Below are 17740 nucleotides of genomic sequence, written 5' to 3'. Positions count from 1 at the left end.
CTCTAACAGTTCTTAAAGCAAATACACAGGAAATTTTGAACCCAAACTTTTTTTTAAGATGATACTTTAGAAAAAAAATTGGAATCCAAAAGAGAAGTAAGAAAAGCCATTTATTCACGCCTGAATATTGGCGATGTAGTAGAGTTGCTTGTCCCCAAGTGCTAGAAAGCCTGGGACGGACCCACTGTGATTACTAAAGAGGCAGGCCTGGATTGGGTCAAGTGATTCCCTATAAAGGGCACCAGGTGGCTTCAGTTGAGGGGGAAGCTCAGGAAACTGTAGCAAGTGAGAGATTTCTGCAGCAAAGACCGTGGTTCAAGAAGGTGTGGAAGCCAGGGCCAGAGTGCTGAGTTCTAGCTCGTAAAGGAGTGGGCCTTGTAACTTCAACTGAATCAGACTGGGACAGATTGTTGTCTACACTTGTCTACACTTGTCCTCAACGTCAAAGGGGGCATGTTAATCAGGGTGATGGGAGATTACTAATGAAGTGAATACTTTACTCCCCCTGTCTAGGCTAGAAACATCTGTCAACAGAAGTTACTGTTGACAGGGAGATCTCCACAGAACCTCTGTCAACAGATTGCATCTGCACACAACTTGCTCTGTTGGCAGAGAACTGGCAGACTGCACTGCCCTCTGCTGCCAAAAAGCAGAATAGCAGCTCTGCAAAGAGGGCTGCCTGGCAACGGGAAGCCCTCTCTTGTTGACACAAGCGTCTACACTGCACTTCTGTCGACAGTGCTCTGTTGACAGATTGTTATGCCTCAAATTTTTGAGGGATATATTGATGAGGCAAATGCAGAGTTCTGTTGACGCTCTGTCAACAGAATGCTGTAAGTGTGTAGACGCTCCCTGAGTTAGGTTGACAGAAGGCTCCATCTGTCAACAAAACTCTATTGTAGACCCAGCCCTGTAGTCCGTACTCAGTCAACACATTGTTATGCCTCAAATTTTTGAGGCATAATGCTTTTGAGGCAAATGCAGAGTTCTGTCAAGACTCTGTCGACAGAATGCTTTATGTGTGTATATGCTCCCTGAGTTATGTCGACAGAAGGCCCTGCTGTTGACAAAACTCTCTAGTGTAGATACAGCCCTATTGATTTCCAACATCAGACTCTGCTTCTTTCCAGTGATATTTCTAACAGGTATTCATCTTTCTTCTGTTGATGAAATCTGCAAAAGTTTTCACCAGCACTGCATAGCAGAAGCTTCCATTTTCTTCTAGTTAGAAGCATTAACTTTCCACAGTTTGAGTCCTGAATTGCTATTGAAAAAAATCAGGCTTTTGACTAGTTTCACCTTCTTCTTACATTTGAGATATGACCTTTCCATTCTTTCATAAGGGAGGCTACACCTGAACAATCCAAGTCTTCTCTGAGATGCTTTGAAATAGTTTTGGTGGTTGGATATATAGGATCCCAGATATTAAAATGGATCTACTGTGTCTACTGCGTGTCCATTTATTGTGACATGCATTTGCATCCGTTTTTGTTAGTTGTGTCAATGCACGTGCATTTTGTTTTCATTGCACTTAAGAATAGTCCATATTCCTCACCGACTCTTTTTACAGACTTCAACATTTGTTGCGTTCCAACAAAAAAAAATGTCAAAAACTGAAATTTATCTTGGTTTTTACATCCCAGTACCCCTGTAACTCCTTGTCAATTCACCACAAATTTTGCCAAACAGTTTTTATCTGGTTGTAAGCTACACATATAATTTCAAGCATAATGTTATGGGTTTTTTTTGTTTCCTTGTTTTGTTTTGAGAAACAGGAGGCAAAATCAATTGGGCTGATTATGGAGAAGCTAGTAACAGCCTTCATTAGGGAGTTCATATTGCTGCTGTATGATGGAGTGCATTTTTATGATGAATTTTGTGGCTTCTGCATTTTATTTTGCATCCATGTTTGAATATCATTGGTCATAGAATCCTGCCTTGTGGAAAAGTTATTGTATGTAAGACTTGCTTTACCCATGGCTGTTAAGCAGTGTCCAGTGACCTTACAATAGTATAGGAAGTAAAACAGGATGCCATAGACCAATGAAACCAAATGTGGAATTTACAAAGACAGCATTCATGTAACTGACTAGGTATTTGGAGCACCACTGTAAATATTCTCTGCTCTTGCAAAAAGAGCCATAGAATTGGCTATAAAAAGGCTTCAGTTTTACATCTCATCCAAAAGATGGTATCACCAATATCCTAGCATCCTACTGACTGAATAGTGATTCAGAGAAAAGGGTGCCAAGACTGAATCACTACGTGTACGACTTCAGTGTTTTAAAAGCTGCAGGCTATGAAGCACAGGTCTACAGACCCAGGCTTGTAATACGGCAGTAAAAACAGCTAGTAGATATTGCAGCTTGGACTGGAGCACAGTCCTGAAGTCCAGTAAATAGGTTGGGCATCAGAGCCCAAGCTCCGCTTAGAGACACGACTTTCCTGCCACTCAAAGATTTTCAGGATTTTTACTAGGATCACTTCATATTTGAAAAAGATTTTGCATCTCTGGCTTACACCGCATTCTGCACTGAACACAGTGGAAGCTAATATAGGTTGAACTGCTGTAGTCTGTCACTCTCTCATCTGGCAACCCAACCATAATTGGATATGATGTTAGTTATCTGGGTGACCACTTATTACGGCTGTGGCCAAGTTTCCCATGGTCACATAAAGTTTGTTTACTGCCACTAGTACTGGCTCTCAGTGTTCTGTGCTGTTGTTTAGCTATAATTTACCCCAAACACATTAATTTACCGTAGCCCATGCACAGGACTGCCAGATTGTGCTGGTTTCTGTCTAAGTAGTTTGTGTGCTGCCAGTATTACTGAAGTGACAGGCACAGAAAGCCAGGGCACATGAAATGCAGTGTGTGATGACTGAACCTAACATTCACTATGAGAGCTGTTCATTCCCTCTGCATCCAGTCACAGTGCCCCTAAGGTTCAGTCAGCACACCCTGCAAATTCTAGGTACTCAAGTGCAATTAGCAAGACTACCCTAGCCCAGGAGTCCATTGGTTGTAAGAATCTTGCAGCCCACTGAGATGAAGGGGGGCCACTCATGCGGCCCACTCAATAGCCTGTGTTGCCTATTGCTACTGTATGTGTTCAATGGATAGAAGACTTCAGTCTCTAGTGCTGTCCTATGCAGCATATTGCATCAGCCCTGAATTCACATTTAAGAGCAAAATACAATAATTCAAAGCTTGCAAATTAATAGCTAGAAAATTGGAAGCTTCACTGCAGAAGTCCTCAAGGGGAGCATGAGAGCAAAATTGGTATTATTCTTCTCTGGCTGAGATTTTCTATATGTTTTGTGTTTTGGTGGCATTTATGTGTATGGGGAAGAGGAGTTTCTGCATGAATTTGCATTGTCTGTAGATGACTGACCTCCATTTTCCATGGATGCCTTTCGCCATCTCTAATTTGCATGCTTGGCACATTTCCAAAGAGAGACAGGCAACACACATACAAACATAAGATTCAGAGGTGGTGGTGGTAATAAAAACAAGGAAGAAAGATGTGCTCATTACCGCTCAGGGAAGGAAATTAATTCACAGCTGGAGTGTATAAATTGCTACAACCCTGCCAAAATATTAGGGACCAAGAGCTTATGCAAACTTTGCTTATTTATTTTTCTGAGATAGCTTTTTTAACATTTGTTTTGATCTATTTCCTCAGCTAAGCCTGGGTCTGTTCACGTTATCTGCATGTATTCACGCAACTCTCATGTTTATCACCTCTCTTCAATCAGATCAGTGAGGCTGTAGTTGTGCCATCTCAAATGAATACTCCATAGTGCCATAACATTCCCCATGTGAAGTGGCTGCTAGATTACGGAGGTGAAGACTGATCAATAAGATTAATAGGTCATTTTGTTTGCAGTTATACACATGCCAATTAATCAGAGTAGCTAAACAGGTGCAGTTAGAACTTTGGTGAATGGCAGGTGCAGTGAGAGGAAGACAGACCTCTATATGTTCTTTTAATGAACTCCAACTCCGTCATGCAATTAATTTTAAATGCAGTTCCTAGTGTTTAGACATCTCCCCACCTGAGTATGCTAACAGATCAGGTAGCTTGATGACCCCGTGGTGTCAATTTCAGCAGCCCTTAATTGCAGCTATACAATTGCATCTCCCATAACTGAAGGTGGAATTGAGGTTCCTTTGTAAATCTGCTTCATCGCATTCATAAAAGAGCTTATGGTCTGTGCTCAAGGCTATGCTCCTCTGACTGATTTTGGAATCTGAATGGTTTCCTTGTTCATAAGACATCCTTGCCCAATTCTGCCACCAACCCCTACCAAGCAAGAATTAGCCAGGCTTGGTGGCACTAGTAATTTCTAACTTTAATACACTAGATACCACAGGATTCAAAAATAGATGCATAGAATTTGCCACCCTGAACCAAAAAATGGATCCATCAGATTCTGTCTCCATAGGTGTCCAGTGTGAGATGCTATCAAGGAAGTAGCACCTCTGCACTTGATAGTAATCAAGGTTGACAAATCAGAAAAATTATTATCAAGATAAGCAACTCAGCGAGCAGAGGGGCAGAAGGAGGAGGGGGGAGTCAAGAATTAGATAACGCAAAGTATGTAAAAGAGCCCCTATAATGAGCTAGAAAATTGTCATCCCAGTTCAAACCACGTGTTAATGTGTCAAATTTGAATATAAAAGAGAGTTCAGTAGCCTCTCTTTCCAAACAGCTCTGAAAAAATCATTTTCAGTAAAACACAAGCTTTCAGGTCATTTACAAAATGGTCCATTCTATTGCCAGCACTTTAATGCTGAACTCTCTTTTATATTCAAATTCGACACATTAACATGTGGTTTGAACCCCAATGACAATTTTCTAGCTCGTTATTAGCATCTGATGAAGTGAGTCTGTGCTCACAAAAGCTCATGCTCAAAACTTTTCTGTTAGTCTATTAGATGCCACAGGACCCTTCATTGCTGTTATAGCTCATTATAGGGGCTCTTTTACATACTTTGCTTTATCTAATTCTTGACTCTTCCCCCCCACCCCCGTTCTGCCCCTCTGCTCTGATTTGCTTACCTTAATAAGAATTTTTCTGATTTGTCAATCTTGATTACTATTTTTGGTTCCCTGTGCCTTAAATATTGAGTCTGTTCTGGTGTGGCTGTGGTCTGAAGAAGTGGATCTGTCCCAGGAAAGCTCATCACCTAATAAATTATTTTGTTAGTCTTTAAAGTGCTACTGGACTGCTTTTTTGTTTTCAAGACAGATTATTTCATTTAATCTAATTTATAAACACCATTATTTTCCATTGAATCTTTGAAGCTGCTGAAATGTTTTTTTGTTTTTTGTTTTTTAAATAACTGAGTATATTGGGTACCAATTAAAAGTATTCATAGGGAACTCGTGCCTGGGGATGTGTTTTTCTTTTTGCAGTAAGAGTGACCATTGTTGGGACATTTCAGAGTTTAATTGGAGCAGACCCCTCTGGCGGAGTGATAAATTAGGCGTGCAAAAGGAAAAAATCTGTTTTCCTTCACAGCTCCGAAAAGTCTCATTTGTATGTAAATGCTGAATGGTGACTTCCAGGGAAAATAGGCAGTACCTTGTGAGGGGACTTATCAGCATGATTCAGAGCTAATCCCTGCACAACTCACTGAATATTTACCATGTGTATCCCACTTACTATGTTCAAAACAAGACATACTGTGAAATTCTGAAATCTGCTTAGGGTGGGAGTGACTTTGGTGCTCATGAGAGTCAGGAACAGAGAGCAAAGGCTTGAGCTCCGTGTTGTGTCATGAGCTGTTCAAGCATGTGTCACACAATTCCACCATGCAGCTCCTTCCTACACGCTTCATAACTTTGCTGTTCCATTGTTTGTATCCCAGCACAGCTCTGACAGTGCTCTTTGGCCTTAGCTTTCTACACCTTAGCTATTCTGTTACTGAAACCACACATGGCACTGCCAGTGGTCCTTGTTCCTGATCTTCACTTCCCTTACGCTTCCAGCCGAAGCTCCCCACACAGTCCTGCTCAGTCTTGATTTCAGCAGGGTGGGCAAAACGCAGTCCACAGGCCAGATCCACCCTACATTGACCCCCTAGGCTGAGGCCAGAAGTAGTTGTCCCACAGCCCTGCAGGGCACTCAGGCAATCTCCCTGCCTGCCCCAGCCCTGGTCATGCTACTCCTGGAAGCATCTCAGCTGGAGGCTGCTGGCAAGTGTGTCTCTGTACCTGGTGTGTGTTGTGGGGAAGCAGTTCTCTTCAGGCTGCCTCTCCCTCAGCACCAACCTCATAGCTGCCATTGGCTGGGACTTGCAGAAGCAGGCAATATGCAGAGAGCTGCTGCCCCACACCCCCAAGGGGAGCACTGAGACACGCTTGCCAGGAGCCACCTGTTTGGTAAGTGCCTCCTTGTCCAGGCCTTAGCCTGCACCTTGCATCCCTTTCTGCACCCCAACCCTCTGCCCCAGGTGGAACCTCCTTCCCAGACCCTGTATCCCTCCTGCATCCCAAACCCTGCCCAGAGCTCTCTCCTGCACCCAGGTACCATCCCAGATCCCACACATCCTCCATTACTATAACAGAAAATTGCTGCTCGTGACATCATAGCAAAATTCTTGGAGCAGACCTCCTGCAGAATTACTGTTCACCCCTGCTTCCAACTGTTCTACTCCTGGGCTCCACACACAGTTGTGCTAGTGATCCTCAGTGGTAGCCTACTACAGCTGGTACTTCGGCCCTGGCTGGACTCCACTTCACTACTGCCTTGAAACTGCCGACTGGTTCCTGGTGTGGACACCGCACAGCTTCCCTGATGCCCTTCCCTGCTTGCCTGCTGTAGTGTTGGGCATCTCCTGAGCAGAGACGGGCCAAGTGCGTGCGCTGGGGGTTGTGACCTGGCAGGGGAGTAGGTTGAAAATCTCCCGACTCACCTGTTTGTTTTCACCCCAAAGCCTGTTCTCCCGACGAGTTCCAGTGCAGCAACAAGACCTGCATCGCCGATATCTTCGTGTGCGATGGCGACGACGACTGCGGCGACGGCAGCGACGAGAGAAAGTGCTCGCCGCTCACCTGCAACCCTAACGAGTTCCAGTGCAACAACAGCGTGTGCATCCCGGAGCCCTGGGTCTGCGACAACCAGCCCGACTGCGAAGACCAGTCAGACGAATCGATGGAGAAGTGCGGCTACAAAGCCAAGCCTCAGGTGCTGAACACCTGTGCGGCCCATGAGTTCCGATGTGGCAACGGGGAGTGCATCCACCTGAACTGGAAGTGTGACGGCGACGAGGATTGCAAAGACAAGTCGGACGAGCGGGATTGCTGTAAGTACCTGAGGGGGCAAGTACAAGCGTGGGGTAAGGATTTCCTCGCTGGAAAGAGTATTTCAAGGGAATTTTTTTTCAGCCCAGACTGCTAATGACACGTTTGCTGCAGCAAATTCATACCTTCATGGTGGGTATTTGTCTCTGCAGACTGTGTACCTGAGGGGCCAATTGGCAAAATAACTGGCATGAAAACATCTGAGCACAGGACTCTGTGGTGACAAATAATGGTGCACTCACTGCAAAGTCAGAGGCTGATCTGCGACTCAGAGAGTTACATGGCAGCTCCTGCAGGGAGTTCAATGTGAGCGGGTGGGAGGAGAGCACCAGCTTCCCAGGCGCTCCAGGGGCAATGTCCCTCAGTGAGTCAAAATCCCTTTCAGAGGGAGGGCTGCTCCAACCTGTTCATTGTGAGGCCTTCATGACATGATCTGGCCCCACAGCTTCTTAAAGAGAGATGCAAGCTGTTAGGTTTGGGGGGGAAATGAATTATTATAAAAATACCACAGGACTGTAAAGCAGATAGAAAATGTGGGGAAGGGGAGATTTATAAATTCCAGGACCACAAAAGACATTGTGATTTTCTAGTCTCCCTCCTGGGGTCGTGCAGTAATTTTTGCTCTCAGAGGGGAGCCAAGGAGCAATAAAGTTTCAGAATCCCTGGTGTAGCTTCAGCTTCCAGTAACTGGTTTGCGTTATACGTTCAGCTGCTAGGCTGAAGAGCCCATTATCAAATATTTATGTGCCACATAGACACTTACTGACTGCAATTAGTTTATCCTTTACCTGACTCCTGGGTCGTGGAGTGGTTTGTGAGGGGCTTATTGGAGGAAGAAAGAGTAGCACATGACTGAGGGTATCTCTTTTTGCTGGAAAGCAGAAATAGGGCATGGAAACAGGTCTTAAAATCCCTAGACCACCTCAGGGGGTCACAGCTCAAAGGTTGGAAAAATCCACGGTAAAGCAAAAAGTTGTCTGCCTGCAAATCCAGAACATGTTGAACAAGACAGTCAATAGAGGGATCTCTGAAGGACCTAGTTCAAAATGCACTTTGTGCTCTAAAACTTAAGTTCTTTTTGGTGTCAGAGCTTGGCTTGTTAAAGGCACAAAGCTAATGAATAATGGATTTCTCTTCAGTTAGCTTTGTGTATTTAACACGTTGTTGTGGTGTGTTGAATGTTTTATCCATTTGCAGTCACTGAACTGCTCAAACTGGTCACTTACCCAGAGAGACCAAGAGGGAAATGGAGAAAATGTTTTGTTGAAATATTCATAAAGACAAGACTGAGATGGAATACAGTATTTAGGCAGCAACACACATACACACAGCACTGCTGAACTCTGGGGAGGAGGGCCAAAACTGACTGCGAGGGTGTCAGTTTTAAAGGGGGTGTGAGCAGCAGGAGTTCAAGGAGGGCTCAGGACTATCTACTCCCAGGGTAGATTATTTATTCCTACCACTGCACAATGCAGACTTCTGCAGAAATTAGTGGTGTCTATACAGAATTTGCCTCCTCTCAAAATGGGCTACAGTGCTGCTGGCTGGCACGAGGTGCCACTGGACCCAACAGAGTCCAGCTCATACATAGAACTCACTGCAGGGGGAGGAGGAGGAAGTTAGAGGGTTTCTGGCCACTTCAGTTTCCAGCACATGCTGAGGGATGGAGAGCCTGGAGAGGATGGTGCAACCTGGGAGTGAACATCAGGCTATTTCTCCCTCTGTATCCCTGGATTCTAGAAGCGGGGGGTGTTTTCTGAGCTGTAGGGGGCATGTACCTGGGCTTGTGGGAAGGAGGGAGGGTGCAGAGAAATAGGAACTGGGCTGTCACAGGGGGTTCTTTAACTCTACTCCTGGGGGAAGTTTAGTGTGCGTGTTTGTATTGTTACAGACGTACTTGCTGACAGGTATCCAGAAATAAATTACCAAAATACCTGAAACTGGCATGATTAGAATATGCGGTGGTTTCACAAATGAAATTTGAAGAATTTTCACTTTTTTGGCATGGGATTTTTAATGTTTGGGGCAGAACGCCCCAGGAGTAGGAGGAACGTTGATGAATTGGCTAGGGAGGGGGATAATGGTGTGTGTGGCGCAGAGCCCTAGGGTGAATTGGTTTACTTGGGGCATGGAACAGATGTCTTTGAGCTGCAGAGCTGGTCCTTCCCCTTCAGGAATGTGGACCTCAGTGGCTGCCACTGAAAGTGAACTCCCTCAGTCAATGGGCTGCCTCAGGGAACTTGTCTGGGACAGGTGTTCTTTCCTGCACTCTCATACATACATCTGAAGTGTATTTTGCTAATCTAATCCCTAGTTTGAATTTATCATCCTCACAATCCAGACCTGTTGTTTTAAGCATTCTCCTAGGGAATGTAAGTGGTGTGTACCCCAGAGAGATATTGAACAGTACTTAGGGCAAAGATTTTAGGAATCAGAGCTCTTGAGAGTTAATCCTGACTCTGCAACTGTCTTTGTGTTGTGTCCAATGCGGCAGGCCTCACTCCCCCATCCATAAAACAGGGCTTATCCTGAGGCTTAGTTAATGGCTGAGAAGTGCTTTGAGAAACACATGAAAATTGCCATAAAACTGCAAAGCAGCTTGCTTTTAAAAGGTAATAATGCCTCAGAGGGAAATTGTTTGGTGCAAATCCCCATGTGCGTCATGGGGAAGCAGGGTGATTGGGCAGGTGAATCCCCGCTTTGAGCCTGCAATGTGCACATTTAATTTGAGCAGCTTGTCTTTTTGTCCTGAATTTGCAAACGTTAAGCATAGTTGTGTTAAGTGTAGCAGTTAATTTAACAGGTTCTTGCTTTGTTTCTGTTTTGTGGACTGGAATTGGAGCAATAGAAGTGCTGAGATTCTATTGATTCAAGTCCCCAAAATATCACCGCAATTTTCTGAACAGCTGGTGCCTATAAACAAAGCTGCACATTGAGGAGCTCTGCAAAAACCCAGCCCCTCTCTAAGGCAGGATTTCCTGTTCTAGTGGGTGCACTGCTGACTGGGGACCGGTCGCACTCAGGCAGTCCTAGTTTCATTCTACAAAAGCACCTGGCCATTCTTCCACCTCACAAACCCCCTGCCTCCCCGCCAGCTCTCAGGATATCTGTGCTGCAACATTGCAGATACAATGCCATTGTTCTTATAAGAATATTATAAAGATACATTGTTTTAAACGGTTTCCCTTGTCACACTTTTGGTGATTAGAAGCAGAAGAGTTTTGGTTTGTTTTTCAAATGGAATGCTCACGTCACCTGTGAGATGATTTTAGGCAGAGGTGGGGAAGCTGTAACCCGTGGGCCAGATCCAGTCTGCACTTTCCTGGATTCAGCCTGTGAGGCTCAGGCGCACCTCCACCCTGCTTCTGCACCCACTTCTTCAGACCCTGCTTCCCCACCCCAGCCCATTTCTGCATCCTCCCTCCTGCCCAGCTCCCACTCTCCCACCCCAGCCCACTCCTGCACTTTACTTTCAGAGCCCAACTCTCCCACCCCAGTCCATTCCCGCATCCCCCCTCCCACGCAAACCCCTCAAATCTCCTGCATTCCCCACTCAGATGCCACACCCTCACACCACTCCTGCACCCTGCCTCCCACCCAGACCCTGCATCCCCCCAGCTCAATCTCTAGCAGCCCCTTGCCATGCACTGAACCCCTCATTTTTGGTCTCACCCCAGAGCCTAGGGCGGTGAAGTAGGTCTCCAAGGTAAGCAAGGAGCAGCTTGTATAGGGCTAAACCAGTCCCTTGACTAGCAGCCCATCTAAGGGCTAAAGGCAGGAGATTTCCCATGAAGATCCCTCACTTCCTCCTGATCTGACAGAGCTCAAGTTTGTTCATGGTTAAAGCTCCCCATACACAGAAAGAGATACGGAGTTTCTGTTGAGCCCTTTTACAAACATGGTCAGCAGTGCCTGTAATTCATGTTTGAAACTGGGTAGCAGGAGCCCAGGGAGCATGTTACTTACAGTCTAATAAGTCAAATGAAGAGCCTACAGGAGGGGAAGGGGTGTTAAATACTATTGGATAGAGCCATTTAAAATCCATACTGGTTAACAGTTTGATGGTGTCATTTTAAAGCGCTGGTGACCTGCCGCCCTGATGAGTTCCAGTGTGGGGATGGGACCTGTATCCATGGAACAAAGCAGTGCAACAAGGTACATGACTGCCCGGACAACAGCGACGAAGCAGGTTGCATTAATGGTATGTATGGCCAATGCACTTCCACTCCAACGTATGGTCCAGCAAGAGCACCAGCTCAGAGCATCGTAGGGCCTGGAGATACAAAAGGCCTATTAATTTGTCTTATCCATCTCTCTTGGAGGATGCAGGGTTGTTCCTTATAGAGCATTTTAAATTATTCCAGTACTGGGGCTTTCCTAGGGAGACTTTTCCAAAGTCCCAATAGACCTCACTCTTTTTGAAAAAAATTCCTGCACGATCAGTCTAAATATCCTTGTGCTTATTACCATTTCATTACTGCTAATTCTAACCTCTTGAAGCTTGATGTTCAGTCTTCATTATCATGACCCTAATCTAACTTAGTTGCTTGCTTTCCTCTCTTGCCCAATACAACAGAGTCCCTGTGTGCAAGCCCCAGGAAGTTTCAGTGTAGAAGTGGAGAGTGCATTGATGGAATCAAAGTGTGTGATTCACATAAAGACTGCAGGGACTGGTCTGACGAGCCTCTGAAAGAATGTGGTACAGTACACACCTCCTTCCACTTATGCTGCTGTGTTAACCTCTTCTATCACTGATGCTCATGATTACCAGACTGCTACTGCCATTCCTAGCTGCATGTGCGCTCGCTCGCTCGCTCGCTCGCTCGCTCTCTCTCTCTCTCTCTCTCTCTCTCTGTGCACATGCTGTATGCATTACGTGGATATACCCGGAAACAGAATGGGCTCTCTGGCTTTTTTAGGTCATTAGGCTTACACAGGTGTAACTGGGGGCTTGCTTAGAGATTCCACTCTACTGCGCCAAGAAGTGCACTTTATCTTCATCAAGGAATGTGCACTCAGAGGCCAGGAGCCAGGAACTCATAACTTCTAGCCCCCCTGACACAAGATAATTACCAGCATGTGGGTAATTAGTGTTTGTAAAATGCTCCAAAGATGGAAAGTGCTTGCTAAGTAGTATTATCAGATAAGTGAGGTCTATTGGTATTGTTCATTTCAAGTTTTTAGATGTTATTCAGGTATTCTTTAGGGATCAAGAGCATGCTGTCAGATGAGCCTGATCAAAATTCCCCCTGTGGAAACTTAACATTAAATTCAGAGTTAGGAAAAATCTTGGAAGCCATAAAAGCACATCTCTGACAAGCACCTGTTTGCTGCGTGTACGTTATTAGCAGGTCAGAAGAGTCCAAACCACACGGTTGCGTCCTTCCTGGAGGACTTCTTCATGCAGGATATTGAGCCTTTTCACCCATCCTTTTTAAGAGAGTACTGCCAGCAGCAGCACTAGTTTGGAGCAATACACAGGCTAGGGCAGTCCAAGGACTGCGATTGTGGCTGGCTCACATACAGAGGACTAGGGACGGGCTCCTTGTGCTCTTCCCTTCCGTCCTTGCACACCAGCATGGAACCAGCAATTATCTGGTGTCAAAGACTGTTATTCCAAAGAGGTTAGTTCAGAAAATGTAACAGTGAAAAGTTATTTCACATATAGAAAGATTTGTTTTCTTTCAAATCCCGATTCAGAAATACTGAAACATGACCCAGACCAAGGGCTGAAGTTCTCCTGCTGACTTTTGTTCTTTATCTGTGAGCTGATACAGGTTGGCAATGCCCCTCGTGCTGCGGGTCACTCTATATCAACCTCACAGAGAGACCAGGGAAACTACAAGGGAATCTCACAGGGTATCCACCTCTATGCAGGATAAATACTGATGCATTACACTTTTCACTCCCACTTGACTCACCACACAGCAATCTGTGTGAATGCGTGCTTGGGAGACAGTGATTTACCATTGCTGTTGTCCTATATTCTTGCTAATTCGTGGCTTTCTTCCACACTATATATATCGCTTTATGTTTTTTCTGAGTAAGTGCCACAGAAGCAATGATTGTGAAGATCTCCTATCCAAGAAGTGGCCTAGTTTAACTTTGGAGGGCTGGTCAGATCACAGCACAGTGTGGTGTGGTGGAGAATGTGTAGCTGTATGACCTGGTTAATCTGCTGTAGTCCCAAACTGGTTATGAGTTATTGTCTAAAATAGAAAAAAATGTGAACAGAAAGCTCCAGAGAAGGATTTAGTTTGTTCTTTGTGGTTACAGAGTAACAAGGTTTATGTGAATTTAAAAGGCAGCACACAGGTCATTGGAATAAGGAAGTAGGAGTCAGGTGCTGAACAATGCAGAGTTTTTATTGCTCTTATTTAAATTGTGGGGTGGCTGAATGGGTCCAGTTACAGTAATTTCCTGCTTTTCCATAACAGAAAATCAAGCCGAGTAGTGTCTGCACTTGTCCTGCTTCTAGGATCACGTTAAGAGCTTCAGTGACAGAATCAGAGCTTGACTCCTGTTTTAGATCCATGCTCCAATGCAGCACTGTAACCAGAAGTAGGATTAACATCCATATCCTTGTTTAGGTTACAATAACCTCTGGCATTTTGAAGTCTGTCCATGTGTGCACATCTGATAGGGTAGAAGCCAGTTCAATATCCATGTAAAAAATGTTGAAGAACAGCTATGGCACACAACGTGACTCTGGATGGCTACTCAGAACCTTCTGATCTCGCTGCTGTTAATACCGTGCTTATGTCTTTGTTAGGAGAGGGGAAACATGCTACAGCTGGGACGCTTTGTCTTCTGGTATGATGTTTTTCTAGCCAGTTGACTTTAATTGGCTTGCTGGCATTATTTTCTTCCAAGGGTACTGGTTTAATGGCTCTGCTGTACTGCTGCAATGGTATCCAAGGAAGCAAGGGGTAACAATAAATAAATCTGCCAGTAGTATTACATTACAGCTTCAAGCCAATAGGCTGCACATCCCAGTGAACCAGTCTGCCCCAGCACGCCTGCATCCTCTGCATCAGCAATCCAAGTAGGGGAGGATATTTCTCTTCACCTTGTATAGGTTAATTGGAATGTCAAGGAGGATGTCATTTCTGGTAAGAAAACAACCTTCCGCAACCTCTCTCCAGCTCTAGTTATGAGGACGCCCTTATTCTACTCTTTCCATTGCAGCTCTTGCACAGGGAGGAAAAACAGAGGCAGGGTTTGATGAGACTGCATTTTGGTCTTAGGTATCACTATCACTGGATAGACTCCACGTATGGGTCAGATTAGGCTGTCAGCAGTGAGAGTGTCTGTGTATGGACTGTACATCAGTATTAGGTGGGAATATCTCCACAGGTCTGTACCTTGCTCTCTCAGCCGAGATTGCCCCTGTGTATTAGCTGGGACTGTCTAATCGTACATAGACTCTCCCCCATTAGCTGGACATTTAAGTCGGATGACTGTCTGAATGGATTATTACAGCTCAAGGAAACAACTTGGTCTGTGCGCCAGAGGAGGGGGAGGAGGAAGTCAGATGGGGCTAATTCTCAGGCTCGTTGACAGTTTATGCATGGAAGCAAGAGGCTTATGACCAGATGGGAGCTGGGGACAAAAGAATTTTGGACAATATCGCCCGGGTCTCTGATTTGCATAGTCATTTTAGGCCTTTGCTCTTTAGTTCAAGGGATTTTATAAAATGCCAGTTTGGTGTGACAAAGGAAGAGAGCATTTGGGTGGTTTTCTGTTTGTGAAGTCACTAGTGCACTCTGCACTGCCAGCTTCCAACCACCTGCTGCTGGTAGCTACTGAAACATTTCTGGGTGCCCTGATCCATTTTAATATGCTCAGCATTGTGATTAAAACCCCTCCTTTATCCCAAATGTTCTGTGTGTCTCTTTTAGAGCAAAATGAATGCTCGATCAACAACGGTGGGTGCTCACACATATGCAAAGACTTGAAGATCGGTTATGAATGTGAATGCCCTCCCGGATACAAGCTTCTGGATAAAAAAACGTGTGGAGGTAATTTACATGCAAACAGCAGTCTCTTGTGTTTCACTGTACAGAGACGTAATTATAGTCACTCCGGCATTGCTCCATCACAGATGGGTTGATTTCGAGTTATTGATGGGTTTCAAACGCTCCTTTCAGACATAGATGAATGTGAGAATCCAGACGCTTGTAGCCAGATCTGCATTAATTACAAGGGGGACTACAAATGTGAATGCTACGAGGGATACGAGATGGACACGCTGTCCAAGAACTGCAAAGCCGTAGGTAAGGCAACCCCGGCAAGCACTCAAGTCCAGCTGACCCAGAAGTGTGTGTTACAAAGAAACATGGGTACGTGGGCTAAGGGTTTGGGAAAAGGAGACAAAAGGAAAATGAAAAGCCAACTGGCAGTCATTTCAAACTACACAGAACTGCTACAGTGATAGCAGATGTGTCTCGAGGCAACGGCTCCACTCGTCATGCAGATCAGAATATTTTAGCAGGGTGTGCAGCTCAAGATTACAGTCACCACTTGTCTGTTTGAAGCTGAGACTAAAAAGGAAAGTCTCTTGACAGGTGTTAAAAACAAAGCAGCAAAGTTAAGTAATAATAAGAAAAAAGTAACACAATTAAAAATAGATGGATTAGCCAGCAGGCCCATCCCCCCTCTGACACAAATTTCAAGAAGAACAGAGCAGCAGCTCACTTTCTCCAGAAAAAACAAATGCCTCAGCTCCTTGTAACTGGACATATGCTAATATCAGGGAGCTGGAAAGCTATATTATAAAAGGCCTAGGACAGGGGTCGGCAATCAGAATAGCAAGGAGAGCCATTTTTTTGAATTCGGTAAAAAACTGAGTAATTCAAGAGCCGTAATGCATGTGAATACGAGACGGTCTTTCATAAGTAATGTCAAGCCATACTTTTTGTAACCCCTATTTTAAGAACAGCGCAGACAAAATGATTTGTAATGTGATATGTGTTTACTGCAGGATGTTCACAAACGTTTTACATGTTCTGTTTTCTCACACTTTGCATATGTGTATTTGTACCACTACCTTCCAGACTTTCACTCTCGAATCTATTTAAATTATGCCAGTTTTATGTCATGTTTAATTCAGTTTTCTTTCTTAAAATGTGTGGTGCCCTTCATAGCAGGAATAACTCAAGCTTCCTTTTCCTTTTCAAAATCAAGATTTGATTAACAACATGATCAAAACACAGATACAGGATCATATCCCACAATGCACTGCACATATTAAAGGGAGAGTTTTCCAACATTTCGAGATCATAGATCGTTTGCTATTGAGGTATAAGTTGTTCGTTGTTGGGCTTTTAGATGTTCACCATTTGTCGAAAATAATCAGAAGGGTGTTTTTTTACTTTTCAGTTATAACATTAGGAGCCCCAAAGAAGTCCTAAAAGAACCATATGTGTCTCCAGGGCAGCAGGTTGCAGACCCCTCATCTAGGGTCAGCCACACTGAATATCATTTCAAAGAAAGGATTGGCCTTTAGGGAAGTGATGTCCTGGGGGAGCTGGCTCAATGAAGTTGTCCTGTGTATTCCAGATAAGTTTTCTGATTATACCCAGTATACCCCATATAAAGTCCTTAAAGTTAGCACGTTCAGCAGATGTTATGTACAGGCTGCGCCCCTTGTTTGCGCTGTTTGGGGGCAGCTGGAGTTGTCGTAGATGGGATGACCTCAGACCCGTATTCTGCTCCTGTTCAGAAATGTCTGCCCGTTCTAGTCTCTGCAGGTCAGGTTTAAGGCCAAAGGGCCTGGCGGGAGAGCCCTATCAGGCTTGGGATGGGCGTGGGTAGGCCCTTGTTTTTACAGCTCCAAATGGAGTCCTTTACAGCTTTCTTCTATATAGCTCCTTTTCCCTTCCCACTACTCCCTCTGTCCCCTGTGGTGCATACGGCCTTTGCCTCCAAGTGGGAGTGGGGTAACTATCCCACGAAAATGCCAGTGAACACACTCTTTCCTTGACTAATTTCCTCCCATTTCAAATCTTTCAAGAAGTGACCTCACACCAGTGCAGTTTGGAGACCTTGGGCTAAATCATGCAGTTCTTACTCAAGCAAAGCTCCCAGTTGGGGCCTCATGATTAATTTGAGGTGCAGAATGCACTTGTCATTCGTAACCAGTTTGTTCTTTGGGGACTACATAGTGGTTAATTAATAGGTGAGACACCCAGAAATACTTTATGTGTTTCATTAATACTGTTATCAATAGAAACAAAATGTCGGAACTAGAAAAACAAGAGTAATAGCAGACGCCTCATCAGGTATACTCGTGCATGTGCGGGCTCCCTGCCTGGCTCTTTGGAAGCGGTAACATGTCTCTCGCTCAGCTTCTAGCTCTGTGTGATGCCTCTGCATAAGTGCTGGCTCCGCATCTCCCATTGGCTAGGAACTGGAGACATTGGGAA

At 44.8% G+C, this 17740-nt stretch overlaps 1 protein-coding gene across 1 annotated transcript in view; it reads left to right on the top strand.

Annotated features, from left to right (window-relative positions):
• The window catches only part of LRP8 (LDL receptor related protein 8), a 248709-nt gene that overhangs the window by 208838 nt on the left and 22131 nt on the right, over positions 1-17740 (top strand). Inside the window, 5 exon segments of the mRNA XM_075003534.1 lie at positions 6947-7315; positions 11392-11514; positions 11890-12012; positions 15215-15334; positions 15464-15589. Of these exon segments, the coding sequence (XP_074859635.1) occupies positions 6947-7315; positions 11392-11514; positions 11890-12012; positions 15215-15334; positions 15464-15589 (861 nt within the window).

The sequence above is a fragment of the Carettochelys insculpta genome, chromosome 9 (assembly GCF_033958435.1).
Source record: "Carettochelys insculpta isolate YL-2023 chromosome 9, ASM3395843v1, whole genome shotgun sequence".
NCBI classification, from domain to species: domain Eukaryota; kingdom Metazoa; phylum Chordata; order Testudines; family Carettochelyidae; genus Carettochelys; species Carettochelys insculpta.
Note: the sequence above shows the minus strand (reverse complement) of the source record. Positions and strands in the feature narration are given on the sequence as shown.